Source organism: Microtus oregoni, unplaced genomic scaffold (genome assembly GCF_018167655.1).
Source record: "Microtus oregoni isolate MIOR12 unplaced genomic scaffold, Mior012 000037F_ref0000500, whole genome shotgun sequence".
Taxonomy (NCBI): Eukaryota; Metazoa; Chordata; class Mammalia; order Rodentia; family Cricetidae; genus Microtus; species Microtus oregoni.
In genome coordinates, this window is record NW_024543096.1 from 13046815 (window position 1) to 13063091 (window position 16277).

General features: G+C 41.4%; 1 protein-coding gene across 1 annotated transcript; it reads right to left on the reverse strand.

The window, feature by feature from the left end:
- Positions 1–408: 408 nt before the first annotated feature.
- On the reverse strand, positions 409–8324 carry Ermn (ermin). The gene is made up of 3 exons (XM_041631398.1): positions 7864–8324; positions 7103–7195; positions 409–3470 (listed from the first exon to the last, which is right to left on the reverse strand). Exons 1-3 carry the CDS (start codon positions 8084–8086, stop codon positions 2959–2961), a joined length of 828 nt encoding a protein of 275 aa, XP_041487332.1. The 5' UTR covers positions 8087–8324; the 3' UTR covers positions 409–2958.
- Between the last annotated feature and the right edge of the window lie 7953 nt (positions 8325–16277).

Genomic DNA, 16277 nt, shown 5'->3' on the forward strand with positions numbered 1-16277 from the left:
TTAATGTCTCTTCTTCCATTGAAAATATGCCACAAGTAGTACTCCATGCAAAAATGCAGAAATGACACTTTCATTGTGTCCAAAGAGCTTAAGTGCATGACCTCAATATGCATCTGAAGCAAAATCTCATTTTCTTTCAAAGTAATAGAAGATTTTCAAGTATATTATATATCTAACCACCACAAGTTCTCACAGTTTTATATATAATCATTTAAAAATAAATAATGTGTATTAACTGTAATTAGGTACTCTCTTAATTTTTTGTGAAGTGGCTTGCTTGATGGTCTAAATAGATGCTTATATGGGAAAAAATTCACTAAATTCTAGAGAGGTTTGCAATTCTTAAACAAAGAACACAAACCTTTATTGAAAGCAAATAAGACCACGTAGTTAGTTCTTTATTTAACAGCAGGTAGATAGGTAAATTATAGACAGATATATAGACAGACAGACAGACAGACAGACGGATGGATGGGATGAATGGATAGACAGACAGATGGACAGGTGGATGGATGGATACAAACAGATAGAACTTGGCAAATCCCATGTCTTCAAATATATGCGCTAAATGAAAGGTAAATTTAATTTTTACAAAGAAGTAAATCTGTCTTTAATTCCCATTCATCTGGTAACAAAAGAGAATTAAGTCATTTAAGAAATTCCAGCATTCATGTAATCCCCGTCAGGTGTCAGGTACCAGAGGTCTTACCACCCTGAACCTTGAATCGCAAAATCTCAGGTAAACCTTCATGCATGGTTGTCAATTAATAGCGCTCCAGATGAGTTTAAATATATCAATATATATCTCATGCAAAAGGGAGAAGACCTTTGCTGTTTCCAGATGACCACAACCCACATATCCGCCCACCTCATTACCCAGGTGTTAACTCTTGCCCTGCTGTATGTGATAGGATGTGGCAATGTGCAATGATACCAAAGAACGTTATCAATGCTTTCCTGGCACTGCATTACCACGTCCATGAGCATGAGTGGTTTCCCAGTTGACCATACATCAAGCATCTTTGTGGACAAAATGTTTGATGATCGGTGAATTGCGTGGCAAGAGAACACAGCTAAAAAGTTCAAGGTTTTGGAGTACCATAGATGCTAATAGCATTGTCATGCCTCTTAGCCACATATACTACTCATTCCACGCAAACTTCATGGTAACTTGTCAATTCCATCTAACAAACAGACTGACCTGTGGATAGGTCAGCAATGTTACATAAAGCAGTGTTTTGAAGTTAAGCGAAAATGATAGGTCTCATCCGAAATCCATGAAAGCAAACAGGTTGTCTTTGTGGAATGATCAAAGGATCTACATTAAAACAGGAAGTTATCCCAGTCCGTCAATCTCCTACTCAACTTTATCAATCAAAAGACTGAATTCTTCTCATTTTACGTGGAAAACTCACATTTGTCCCACAAGAAATTAGCAGGCTCAACAGTTTAAGGATAACAGATCTTACCTGGTCAGGTTGTAAAGGATAGGTTAGAAGAATAAAAGAATTACTGGAATTGAATTAAAACTTGAGTCTTTTAAATACTCCAAAGTACTATATGATACAATGGAAATATATTATATGACCAGGAAGAATTAAGGGACGTGCCATGGGAATGTGCGGGATTTGGTACACGTAAATAAGCAATCGTCTAAGTAGGACTCACCCAGGCTTTGCACCAAATGAGAAAGAAACAAACAAAGAGTCGAATAGCACAATGAAGACTGTATTACATTCAGACAATAAGGAATTGTCTTTTATTTGGAGCCAAACGATATTTTCATCTGAAGTAACAGAAAGTTCAGAGCAATATACACAGAAGCACAAAATGAATATTTGCGGAATAAACTATCCAAGAGTATAAATATACTCTTTTCATAAATATTCAATGCATTATTTGACATGTGGGTGCGCATGAAGCTCCACACGTGCAATTTTAAGCTTCTTGATTTAGGCTTTGGTCCAATAAAGTATATATTCCCCACAACTATCAGCTTTTTCCCTAAAAATACATGCTCACACCCTACTTTTAAAATAGTCGAAGTTAATTATTTCCATTTTCATAGTAACTACTACAGTTATGACTGCCATTGTCTCTCATTCCCAAGCAAAGAGGATGGTTTTGAAATACTGTTAATGCAAGAAAGTATGGTAATGGAGTAAAGGCATTTTCTTAAAATTGTGCTAAAATTGCCACTTTTTTATTTTTAATTATTTTCATTGTACTAGACAAGATTTTTGTTTTCAGTAACAAAAATAAAGGCCATCCAATACAATTCTTGAGTCTATGGCTCACTGGTCATCTAGCCCCTCCCTGGATCAACTTCACAATGGATTTAATTCATTTTGAAAGCATAAAGCCAGCACTTAGCACACAGAATTCTGACTGACAATTACTCAGCCTTTTAGTGAACAAATTCACTGAATGGTGACACCTAGAAAGGCGATCTGTTGAGTTTTCACTCAGGAGGTGCCAAGGAAAACCATTTAAGATACAGTATTTTTTAAAAGATAAGTAGAAAGGCAAAATAGTTATTGGTAGAATCTATAAAAAACCATGTTTAATGGAGGAGGAGTTTAATCCCAGACCTCCTATTGGCCTGAAGAAAGAAGGACACTGAAAGAATTAGGAGAGTCACATCAACTGTTCTCTTTCCCTTGACTTGTCTCAGTATTGCTAATTTTGAAGCCAAATCATGACAGATTTGCCTCTCTGACAAGGCTTACCACATACTGCTATATTAGTTAACTTTTTAAAAGCAAACACCCGGGCATGAGTCTAAAGCTTTTGATTTGATGTTACCAGACTGACTTTTTCTATGGTTATTTCCACGTTGCTCTGTGGTGGAAAAGACGTTAAACATGCGCATCTTGCAAATATGGCAGAGGAAGTTTTCTCAGCACAACGGAGTTAGCTTTTCTTGAGCACTCATGATGTTTCCCAGTCCCGCTTGGTTTACAAGTGCATCATCGACTCGAATTCGTCAATTCTCTGTTTGGTGTTCCCTTTCCTGATCTTCCGATAGGATATCGTGTTGTATCTGGAATAAACATTCCTAGAGATATCTCCCTTCTTTCCTAACACGGGCTGCTCATCAGGGGTCCCTGGCTGGGAGCTGGGGCTGCTTAGTGGGGAATCTTCGCTTGGATGGTTTTCCTCTTTTAATTGAAAACCTTCGCTGTGTTTTCTCTTAAATTCTATGACTCGAACTTCGTCTTCATCATCATTGCAGTCATCAGCGTCTTCCTCGTTAACTTCTTCATCCCAAACTTCTGGTTCCTCGTAACATTTAGAATGCAATATGTCAACCTGACTAGATTTCTGGAACCCCAACCATTCAATTTCTGCTGCCTGGTATGCAGTGTTCTCGTCTTCTCTCTGCTCTAGAGGTCGGTGGGCAATCCTTTCCTTCTGCGTACTCACTTCCAGGTCACTGCTGCTCAGAGGAATGTGCTTCCACGGATGCCCTGCAGCAAAATGGACTAGTGGGTGAGATGTGCTGGGGTTTCAGAGGACATAGCTGCTTCTGGAATACTCTAACACATTCTTCTAGACAATCACATTCCAACTTTTGCCTTATGAACTGTGACTCATGGTTGCCTGTTAAGACTAGACAATCAGCCAGGCTTCATAGTCAAAATAATTTGCAAAAACACGGCATTTCATATAGTTAAATAGATATCTCAGAAGTTAAGTTTTAAAATGCTAATGAATATTGTATGTCTTCAGGAACGTCTACAACCTAACCTCATTTGACTGGAATTCTATTGCATAGACTAGTGTATCTAGTGTATTTAGTAGGATTACTATTCTCTGGGGTACACTTAAAATATTTCCCTTATCAAAACGTGTGTGTGTGTGTGTGTGTGTGTGTGTGTGTGTGTGTGCACATGCACACATAGGTAGGTATGTATGTGTGTATTTATATCCTGCATTTATGTGCATGTATATATTTTATGTGTGTGCAATAGGTACATACTCAGAAAATGCTTGGAATTACTTCACGTCCACAAACACATCCTATAAGGCCAATGCAAACAATACCTCAGAGGGAATAGCTTCACTCTAATGTGAAAATGATGACTGCCCATGCCTAGCCACACGCAGAGTAGCAGCTTTGACATTTGACACTGTCTCTTGAATGGTAAAGAAGAACAAAGGCTTGGGCTAGGAAGATGGCTCAGTGATTCAGAGCACTGGCTGCTCTTCCAGAGGACCCAGGTTCTAGTCCCAGTACTCACGGGGTGGCTCCATAGGGGCTCACAGAGACTGAACTGAAAACCAGGGAGCCTGCATGGGATGAACCTAGGCTCTCTGCATGTACATTATAGTTGTGCAGCTTGGTCCTATTGTGGGACTCCTAACAGCAGGAACAGGGACCGTCTGACTCTTCTCCTGCCTTTTGGGACTCTAGTCCTCATACTGGGTCACCTTGCCCAGCCTTAGTACATGGGAAGGTGCTTAGTCTTACTGCAACTTGATATGCCATGTTCTGTTGATATCCATGGGAGAATTGCTCTTTTCTGAGCAGAGGAGGAGTGGGGAGAACTGTTTCCCATAGGGGAGTGGGGATGAGGAGCTGGGAGGAGAGGAGGGAGGGGAAACTGCAGCCAGGATATAAAATAAATAGATTTAAAAAGAAAAAAGGGGACATTGCCCTGGGCACCTGGGAGCCCCTCTAGGTCCAAGTCTCTTGCCAACCCTAAGATGACTCCCTTAATTAAGATATGTGCTTCCCTGCTCCCCTATCCAACCTTCCTTTATCCCAATCATCCCGTTTCCCCAAGTTCCCCCCATCCTCCCCTTCTCACTTTCTCTCCCCATCTCCCCTTACCCCCCTCCCACTCCACCCCCAAGATCCCAATTTTTTTGCCCTGCAATCTTGTCTACTTCCGATAACCAGGAGGATAGCTATATGTTTTTCTTTGGGTTCACCTTCTTATTTAGCTTCTTTAGGATATCATATTATAGACTCACTGACCTTTATTTGTGGCTAGCACCCAATTATGAGTGAGTACATCCCATGTTCATCTTTTTGGGTCTGGGTTACCTCACTCAGGATAGTGTTTTCTATTTCCATCCATTTGCATGCAAAATTCGAGAAGTCATTGTTAGTTAGTTGAGGATAGGGAACCTGAAATGACCCTATCCTATAACCATACTGATGAATATCTTGCATATCACCATAGAACCTTCATCTGGCGATGGATGGAGATAGAGACAGAGACCCACACTGGAGCACCGGACTGAGCTCCCAATGTCCCAATGAGGAGCAGAAGGAGGGAGAACATGAGCAAAGAAGTCAGGACCACAAGGGGTGCACCCACCCACTGAGACAGTGGGGCTGATCTATTGGGAGCTCACTAAGGCCAGCTGGACTGTGACTGAAAAAGCATGGGATAAAACCGGACTCTCTGAATATGGCAGACAATGAGGGCTGATGAGAAGCCAAGAACAATGGCACTGGGTCTTTTTTTTTTTTTTTTTTGGTTTTTCGAGACAGGGTTTCTCTGTGGTTTTGGAGCCTGTCCTGGAACTAGCTCTTGTAGACCAGGCTGGTCTCGAACTCACAGAGATCCGCCTGCCTCTGCCTCCCGAGTGCTGGGATTAAAGGCGTGCGCCACCACCGCCAGGCGGCACTGGGTCTTGATCCTACTTCATGTTCTGGCTTTGTGGGAGCCTAGCCAGTTTCGATGTTCACCTTCCTAGACCAGGATGGAGGGGGGAGGACTTTGGACTATCCACAGGGCTGGGAACCCTGACTGCTCTTCAGACTGGAGAGGGAGGGGGAGAGGAGTGGGGGGAGGTGGAGAGAAGTGGGAAGAGGGGGAGGGAAATGGGAGGCTGGGAGGAGGCGGAAATTTTTTTTTCTTCAATAAAAAAAATATAAAAAAAAATTAAAAAAAGAAAGAAAGGAAGGATTTAAGCTGAGATAAACTGAGTGGTGACACCATGCACCATAAAGAGACACAAAGAGAGAGGCTCCCTCACTCTCCTCTTGACTGAAACCCAAGGTCCTAGGAAACTGTTTTTGTAGTAGGTCCCCTGGCAGATAAAGAAGCCGAAGGTGGACAATGGTGAGCTCTGCCTTGATCAACTTGTCACATTTAAAGCAGTATTGGGGCAGAAAAGTTATGCAATTCATTTTACAGGGTCTTAATGTTTACAGACTATGATCTGGTAAGAAAAATCTGTCTGTGATATCTCTGCAATACCAGTCACTGCTGGCTGCACCTTCCCGTGCCTGGCTACATATTGGACAGCTGAGTATTGGAGTGCTCTAGACAAAGGAAGAAACTCAGTAATCCCCAGGCACCTCCCTGACATCCACTAGTCACACAGTGTTCAATGTCCCTTTGGTGGGTCCCCTGCTTTCCCTGGTACGTGCTAAACTAAACTGGTTAGGCACTGCATGCTGACTTTAATTTGGGGATAAGCTATTTAATGCTTCAAGAGAGAGAAAGGGTGATTAATTAACAGATTCTGTCCTGTACTGTACTCAGAAACTGTTTGGACGTAATATCACCTTAGAAGAAAATGTCTAGAAGATTTTGTAACCTTGTCCACTGACTTTACTTGCATGGTAACATAGCCACTTTTGTATACTTTTTGTCTCACTGTTGTGTAAAGAACACATCGCTCTCATCACTTTGGAGCACACTTCTTTGACAAGAAATACATAGCAGCTTGTACTTGTTTTAGACATAATTTTCCCATGGAGTAACTCATCTTATGAAGTTACTTTAGAAGGCTTTATTCTAAACCTGTTTCTGAACCATTCAAGAAGCTGCCCAACACCCATCTGGAGCACCACATTGGAAAAAAAGCTTGATTTGGGGGGCTAACCTATCAAGACATGGCTATCACATTGCCATGCCAGTCAATCGCATCAATCCATACAATTCGGGGCTTGAACCATCTGGAAAGCTGGGTAGGGTGGAACCCTCAGAAGACAACACTCGCGTATCTGCCCAGAGCAGCTTGAAGATTTTGAAGTCATTGCTCGGAACCACGTCTCAGCGGCACACATCCAAAGCATCACATGCAGTGTGCTCATCCTATCCAGCCAGTCAGGTTAGGAAACTGGGGTTCCTGTTACCTTCTCTGAATGCCATGTCCTCAGCACTTGCTTCTTGGAGAGAAAGTTCTTTGATGACCTTGTGAACAACAAAGAGGTTCTCTTCTGGGTTTTCTGGGGGAAAACATAAGTATTGTAACATTGACAACATACAAGGCTAAAGGTTCACAAATGATCAGTTCTGAATCTAGGTAATGTCTTTAGCTTTAATTAGGATTAATAAAACTTATTACTTTACTTTTATGATTCTTTGAAATTTGATTGTATATGTTTATTAATTAGCTTCCACAATGATAGTATCTCATATATATATACATACATACATACATACATACATATATGTGTGTGTGTGTACAGAGAGAGAGAAAGAGGAGAGAGAGAACTATGGATTCAGACCTCTTTAGACATGTACAGAAGGGTATCTTAAAATTTTACAAATGACAATGGACTTGTGGTCTAACAATAAATAGCAATGGCTAACATTAACATTTAGAAATTATTCTAACAACCCAGTGAAGGTGGTTACTATTATTCTGCTTCGTTCTGAGTGAAAATGCTCAAGGTTCTGAAAAGAAAACCATGGGATTACAAAGCTACCAGACAAGCCTAGATTGTGAGTCTTTATGATAGAAGTCCCTGATGGAATAAGAGTCTGTATTTCTTAGCTCCAGCTTATTCATATAATACTAGTTTATATTAAAAGGGACAGAAGAAAGGGGGTTTGTAAATCAAAACAATTGAACTGAGCAAAGGAAACGTTTTACCATGGAGAATCTTCTCACCTGCAGGCTCTTCGGGAAGTAAGCTCTCTTTAGAGGGTCCACTTTTTTCTTGATTTCTCCTTGTGGGTAAATCTTCAAGACTGGGTTCCACCTTGTAGTATGGCTGAGTCCCGTCTGCATCAGCTCTGTCCTCGCTGGCTTGACTGATATGCTGTTGGCCATTCTCTGGTGGTCTGTCCCCATTGCACTCTGTCCCGCTCAGTGTCCCAGGAACGTCAGTCATGATGATCACTGAGGTCTGCTTTAGGGAAGGCAATGAAGAAAGTAGGGGATTGGGTCTTTGATGAGATCAAATGCTGTAGGTCCTACAATTCCAACATCTATCCCTAAAGCAGAAACTTCCCCTCTGAAAGCTAATAACAAGGCTTGTTCTAGAGGTTTTCGGGGTGCAGAATGAACATGACAGGGATTGTCCCTTTGGTTGCCAGCCCTGGAGCAAAGTCCAACCAATCAGGAGCCTCTCGCCACTCCACAACCCCACTCTTCGAATTAATGTTGCTCTTCGATTTGCATAAACAAACAATCCGAAGCAATCAGGCTTTTGTGCTGGCATGCAGAAGGGGACTTGCAGCTTGTCAGTCCCCCTCTGGGAACAGAGATTTTTGTCCCTTTCCATAATGGCCCATTGTAATTTTCCTTGTAACAGGAGCCACAATTGTTCCCAGGCTTTAATCCAGAGAGAATGACCACCTTGAGGCGCATTCGTTCTGTGTAACCAGCTTAACATTTCCAAACAGATTTGCTTCAAGTAAAACCTCAGCTATTTTGGAGGGGACAATGGCATCGTTTTTCATTTATTAAAGAATAAAACCAACTTTTCAAGGACGTGTAAACATGACAACTTGATTGTAAACAACATTGGCAACAAATTTCATGGTATTCTTCAGGAAGCTGAAAGGGGAACTAAGAAGAAAACAAACAAATTCTCCTGATGTGCTAAGAGCAAGGATTTTACAGTCTTCGTGTAATTCATCTTGTCTAGGGTGTCTGATTTCCCAGCTTCTTTATGTCTATGAAAGTCCACCTTCTGCAGTAAAACACTAATATGAGTTTCCCATGACGCTTTCTCTAGCTCCAATCAGAATTATCGTTTGCAGTCTATACTGGTATTTGTGATGCAGTCTGCTCTCCAGGGATTGGTTGAAACTAGGCAGCTGCTCACTTCCCTTTCCCTTTTAAAGGAGTCCATTCTTTCTCTTTCCTGGATTGCCCAACCCTTCTTCAAGGCCAAACCCTTGGCCTGAACAACTCCTCTGAGTCCCTGATTCTGGGCTATTGTATCATCCTTTAGTGACTCTTTTGCTGACCCACATTTTTCTCTTCAGAGTTTAATTGGTTATAATTGACTAAATAATTGCACAGTGATGACTCTTTCCCAAGGAGAAAGGGAGCTGGCTTAGTTCTGTTCTCAGTGTGCACCTGCTGCCTTGATTTTTGGAGGTCGGAAATTGTCCTGGAAGAAAAGAAGACATTCTGAAGAGAAGCATTTGCGCCTCTCCTTCAGCTATCAAACTATTGACCAGTAGTTCCCAGGGAACTGGAACTTCCTCAGGCATGTCGTGCTGCCAGAAGAAAAAAGATGAGGCCTGGTGGCAGCCAGAGAAGGCCCTTGCCTCCCAGGAAGTGCTTTCATTTTCTTCTGAAACGTTGTCAGAAGACATTGCAGCAAGGGGTGGAGCCAAGACCAAGATGGGCAACACCACACCTTAGCCAAGACTACTTAGCAGTTAGGCATAGCTCCTGCCGTCCATTTAAACCAAACCTCATGTGAGCACCCCGAGATGAACTGTGGACCAGATCGTCCACATTGAACTCTTTTCCTGTACTTCCCTGCATCTGACTCTTCAGGTGGTTCATTGATAATGGGTAGCCAAGCCCAATTAGTTAGAGCTCTTGGTCATTATGGCTGTTCCTTCATGATCACGCCACCATGTGCTACTGAGGATATCAGAGCTCTTGGGACTCTTGGTCTCATATACAAACGATTCAAGAATGAACTCGAAAGGAAGCTCAAAGTCAATCTTGCTAGTTTAAAAGAAAACCCCGAAAGCAAACAAGCTTTAAATCTCTGCACCTGCCTGGAAGAGGAAGCTGTGGAAGACTAAGAAGAGGGCACTAAGCCTGCTTGGAAGTCAGCCGTAGGATGGACAAGCAGCTATACAGCACAGAAAAAAGCTTTCAAGAAAGGGTAAGGGAGTCCAAATTGCCTGAAAAGGCAGACTCAGATTGGGGCCAACACCCAAAAGAGTGAGAAGGGAAAGAAAGGAAAAAGTTACACATCTCTGAGCTAAGACTCAGAAAGAGAGGCCGACCAACAACTTCTTGACACCATGAAGGAACTGCCCTAGGAAGTAGGGTATCTGGGAAGGAAAAGTGCATTATCTCATTAAAGGCATAATTATTCTTCCCACCTCTGTTGAGTAGTTTAGTGGGAGCCCACCTTCCCGGGATGGGTGGTACCATGGCTACTCAGTTTGCTGGCACAATTGGATTAATTTATAGAGGAGGCAATGGCTGAAGATTCTGTTTTTCAGCCTATGGTGATACCGGCTTTCTCTTAATAGACTTTCAAAGCTACTCAGTCATTAACCCTTAACAACTCTGGCAGCAGGCAATCTCTTTTAAAACTTTAAATATGTATGCATTTAAAGAAATGAATAAATCTATACCTCCAAGAGAATACACTTGAGAACATTTTTATAGTAAATCAGCAACAGAGATTAAGGTGCCCTTGTAAATTTATGTCCTTTAAAATTGTGTCTAAGAGGGCTGGGTAGGGAGCTCAGTGATAAAAACACTGGCCTCCCTGCCAGAGGACCTGAGTTCAATTCCTAGCACTAAACATCCACTCTCAAACATCTGTCATTCCAATATCAGATGATCCAATGACCTCTTCTGGCCTTTGCTGGAACCAGCCATACAAGTGCTGCACAGACATGCAAGCAGGCAAAACACTGATACACATAAACTAAAATTTAAAAGATTTAAAAATTCATCATTGTGTCTAAGGATGAGTGCACTTGATTCTCCATCAGTAACTACTAACACAGGTCACTGTGACATCATCTGCTCATTCTGTGCCAGGGAGATGGCTCTAACAGAGAACAAGACTCCATCGCATATCATCGCCAGCTCTTCTGTCTCTAGTGCACTGACTGTTTGCTAGATGGGTGGGATGTTGCATAGCTGGAAAGCCCACCAATGACACGGGTGATGCTGGGAGACTTTGAGTTCAGTGGAGGCTTTCTCATCTCGGGAAGGGCTTCACTCAGAACTTAGGGAGCTAGCTCACAGGCACAGAAAAATTTCAGAGTCAGTAGCTTCATCTTTGATCTAGAGCATCTGAAGAATGAAATTAATGGATTACAGAGGGTCAGTTTTGGAAATAAGTTGACTTCTGGAGAACAACAGAGAAAGAAAGGAGGTAGAAATCCTGTGTATCTGGAGCTGAACCCAGGAAATGAAGTACCATTGAGGTGCTGATCTTGGGGCTTTGTAGAGGGCTAATGGTGGAAACCTGGGTGAGTCATTCAGACCAATTGGCCCACCCATAATGGTCTCCTCTCAGCTATAGACAGACTTTATACTCAACTTCCAGGCACCTGTGCTCACTTAGGAAAAGAATTAAGCAGTCAGGAAGCAGGCCTCTCCCTGGCATTCCTGGCCCCTGGTAAGAACAGCACTCCAGACAGGATGAAAGATATTTCCAACTTTTAGTCAAGAAAGAGAATTAAAACTGTTCACTTCCAGGGTCTCTGCCCCTAAAACTGTTTGACAAGTTTTTCTTTTCCACTCCTATCATCTATAATGGCACACACCATAAATGAAGCCACCTGCCATTTCTAGCCTTTACAGAGATGTTGGTGGGAGAATTGTAGCCATGAGAGGGCAGCAGAGGGATCCAGGCAGTGCCAGTCCTTCCCAGGAGGCACAGGAGCTGCTGGAGACAGAGAAGGGTCTGTCCTCGCCAGAAATAGTTGTGAAGCTTATAGATGAGGAAATATTGAAGGGGATCTATGAGGGTGTGTAGAAAATAAAACTAAAGTTTGGGTACAAATGGGGCCGTATTAAGCTCTAAGATCCTTAAGGGCAAGAAGTGACCATCATTCAACTCAGGAGTAAACAGAAATGTAGAAATGCTCACAGTTTTATAAGGTCTATTCCCAATCACTCCCAATGGGGGTTGCCAAGGACCTCAGTTCAGAATCACCACAAAGTTCACAGAGTCTAAATCCATTTTCTTTCCCACTTCTGCGTGCTATTTTTTTCCTTCTGTGTGCTATTACCCCTAGTAAGTATAGCATATGCATGTGCGTTAGTTTTAAACAGAAATTTATTCGCTTATGGTTGTTTTCTGTCTAATGCATGCTCTGACTTTTTGTGGAGTTAGGATTATTTCAGTTTTGGAGAGAGAAAAATTAAGCCAGAATTTTTGTTTGCCTCTTTAGGAAGTGTTTGTACCAGGTGAATAAGGAATAGTGAGTGCTAACTTTTCCTGCACATAGGATGAAACTTTAGATACCTTTGGCACCAAGATGAGTCTAACTATCCAATAAAATGTGATTTTTGTCCTTACAGAGTTGCCATCCATTGTTTATAGCAATCTGTGGCTTAGAAAATCTGTTGGAATCTGGGCAAATAATTTTTAATTCAAATTCTATTGCCTAATGCTCATTGAAAGAAACATGATTTTACTTTACATAATATCTTGGAGTGTTTTACTTTTTTTTTATCTTTAAGTTTTATTTTTCTTTTAGGGTTTTGCAGGGTTTCATCTGCATATATGTCTGTGTACTATGTTTGTGTGCCCTTGAATGCAAGAAGCAGGTGTCAGGTCCTCTGGACCTGGAGTTGCAGGCAGTTGTTAGACACAGTGTGGGTGCTGGGGATCCAACTTAAGGCCTCTGCAAGAGCAATAAGTGCTCTCTATTGTTATTAATGACAAAGGTTGTGATAAAAAAAATTTTACCCTTATCAAGTCTTCAGCTAAACAAAATAAAAGGAGGCTTGAAATAAATATCCATATGGTGCTAGTCAGACACAAAATGATTGAGATCAGAAAACAGAAACAGGGAGTTGAGAGATAACATAAAATCACAGAATATGTGAAAACACAAGCCATTAATTATGTTAGAAATGGCCAGTGAACACTAAATTTTAGAAAACAATTCAAATAATAGTTTTTGATCCTGGAAGCATGGAGCCAATATTCATGCACATGGCAGTTTGTATAGTTGAAACAGGGTTACTGTTTTAATCAAAATTGCAGGAGTAAATTAGAACCATAAAGAGATCAAATAATTGACCCCATCTACTAGGTCTTGAATACAAAGTGTTACAGCTCGTCATGGTGTGGGGATCCAGCTGTTAACACTGGGAAGTGGGGCCTTGCTGGAGCAGTGGGTCTTTTGAGATGGGCCTTTGAAGGCTCCAATGGACACATTCTCAGTGCAGTGCTTCCTGTCCACCAGAGAGAAAAGACTCCCTCCTGCCTGTTGAAAAAGAACAAGAAGCCCATGAACAATGAGAGCAACAACTTTTTTTTGAAAAGGGGATGCACCAGATCCTAAACTGGGCAAAGAAGCAGCAACGCTCGCCAAACTCGTTGCTGTCTTTTGTAACTGACATAGGCAATAACTGAGTCTGACACCACTGGTGGGAATGTACCTCATGCTCTGCCATGATAAACCAGTCAGCACAAAGAAAAGAGGGGAACCTAAGGCCAACTATCTGCAATAGAAAAAACAAAAATCCAAACCAAACAAAAAATGTTTCTCACAGGCCACACACTCCCCGTGCTGTGACATTCTGCCCAAACACACAAGACTGAGCAACCTAATCCAAAACTTCTGAAACATTAAGCCAAAGTAAATCCTTCCTCCTTGATGTGTGTCTCAGGTACACCATGATCGCTGGTTGGGTGAGCCTTTGGGTCCACACTTTTTCTGGATTTTCTCTTGTCTCCAGTTTGTTGTAGAAGGTTAAATGATGCCCGTGATACCCAGATTTTCATCTGTGGAAACTCTGAGTTGCTACCTTACATGGTAAAGGGTACTTTGCAGATCAAATTAAGAACCTAAGTTGGGGAGATTTTCCTAGATTTAGGGATTGCCTACCATCACAAAGATCCTGAACAGAAGGAGGCAAGAAGGTCAAAGGAAGTAGGAAGACATGTCACTTGGAAGTAAAATCTTACAGTAATATGCAAAAGGGACCATGAACCAGCAAGCATAGTAAACCTAGAAAAGTCAGAAAAGATGAAAACGTGGTGCCTTTTGATGCTCTAAATGAAATACAGCCCCTTCAACACCTTGATTTTATATTTGTAGTTTGCAGAGCTGAAAGGGAACAAATTTGTCCTGCTTATTAGCCCTTAAATATCTGGTAATTTGTTAGAGAGGTAATGGGGCAATATGAGCCTGATTTTCTGTCTTCAATCTCACTAACTGGTTAAAGGCAGAAAATTAGGCGAATGTGAGCAGTTTCCAGAGGTGTATTTTTTTTAATCTTGACTATTTTAGATTATTTCTTGTTCACCAGAATAATCTCTTTAAGAAGGTAGTGTGCGCCCCATCATCTTGTTGACAATCTAAGTTTGTCTAAAATTTCTTAGTTTACTAAAAGCTCTAAGAAACTCACAGACTGTCTGATATCCTGAAAAATTTCTAACAACTCAGTCTTGAACTGAAAATCTGACTCAAGATTTGAAGAGGTAATTTGTCATAGTGAAGGTCATCTTGACAACTAGGAATGGACAAATTCAATTTCTCATTGCTCGTCTACAGAGGCAATCTCACAATTTAAGATCTATAATCTAAAGCCCATACTCTTTCTTTGCAATGTCTCATTAGTTGAGAATGAGAAGTGATTTGGCCCAAAGCAGGATTTATTGTGGTTTCTGGGAAGTTCATGACTCTTATTGTTCTACTTCCTTTATATTGGATTTTTCTCAAGAAGACATAGCACATATCTTGGTAAATAATCATCTGGTAACTATATTGCATAAAGTTATTACAGTTAAGAAAGAATTTGTTCCCCGTTAATTTTATTTCCATTAATAAAGTCCCAGTGATGGTCCTTACTGAGCTAGTCTTAGATATTGACTAATTTCTTAACGAACTTTGATAAGAGAGATGCTCCAATTGTCCAGTTCAGGGAAGAATACACCCAAGAACAGGACAATGACCACAGAAAATAAAAATGGCAAGCAATTAATAGACACTTTCCTTATTAAAAGACGAGATTCTAAGGCTGAGAAAATGGCTCCGTGTATAAGAGAACTTCTGTGCAAGCGTGAGGACTCGAGTCTGAGTTCTCAGTAGCCACATAGAAATGCTGGGCATAGAAGCCCTGAGACTAGCGGGTCGTGGAAATTTGCTAGGCAGTAAGTCTAGCCTAATGGAGCTTCCAGGTTATTGCATGGACTTGTCCTAAAGAATAAGGTGAAGAGGAATAGAAGAAGACACCCAATATCTTCCTTTTTTTTTCACTGTGTTTTCATACTCATGCGTAAGTGCACATGGATGTACGGTCATGTACCAGACACACACAACATAATGCATGTACAAACACAACACACTAGATCCTTCTTATGTTCAAAATAGATACTATATTAAATGTTCCTTAAAACTTGTAAAACTTGAGACTGCTTCTACACCCCCATCCCATAGATCGGACCAGGTAAGCTACAAGTCCCACTCCACCCCTCAAATCCTCCTATCCCCTCATGACCTTAGAGGAACTCTGAAACACAGCCTGCTACTACACAGAGAGGACCAAGAGGTGAGTTACTACACACCCAACAGGATGCCCCACTCTCTAGGCCCTCCATACTGGTATAAAACCCCAGGCCCAAGTTCCCATCTGCCTCAGCTTCTCTAGCAAGCCTGCAAGTTGGCAGCTCCAACACCCCCACCCCATCAATTAGGCCCTGCAAGCTACAAGTCCCACTCTGCCCACAGTATGGTGAATTGGGAATCAACCTACCTCATGACCTAGCAATGATACTCTTGGGCATATACACAAAGGATGCTCAATCATACTACAAAGACATCTGTTCAACTATATTCATAGCAGCATTATTTGTAATAGCCAATACCTGGAAACAACTTAGTTGCCTCTCACCATGGAATGGATAAAGAAATTTGGTAATTTACACAATGGAGTACTACTCAGCAGTAAAAAAAAAATGACATCTTGAAATTTGCATACAAATGAATGGAACTAGAAAAATCATCCTGAGTGAGGTAAACCAGACCCAGAGAAAGATGAACGTGGTATGTATTCATTCATAAGGGGATACTAGCTATAAAGCAAAGGATGAAGGATAATGAGCCCACAGTCCACAGTCCTAGAGAAGTTAACTAACAAGGTGAACCCTAAGAATATATATATATATAGATCCCCCCTGGGAA

What these genes read in the sequence shown, in the direction of transcription:
- Ermn (XM_041631398.1), bottom strand. Translation starts at nt 8,086, where the DNA reads ATGACTGACGTTCCTGGGACACTGAGCGGGACAGAGTGCAATGGGGAC. An exon ending in ACTTCCCGAAGAGCCTGCAG is followed by an intron (nt 7,196 to 7,863) that starts GTGAGAAGATTC and finishes GTTTTCCCCCAG; the next exon opens with AAAACCCAGAAGAGAACCTC. An exon ending in GGACATGGCATTCAGAGAAG is followed by an intron (nt 3,471 to 7,102) that starts GTAACAGGAACC and finishes ATTTTGCTGCAG; the next exon opens with GGCATCCGTGGAAGCACATT.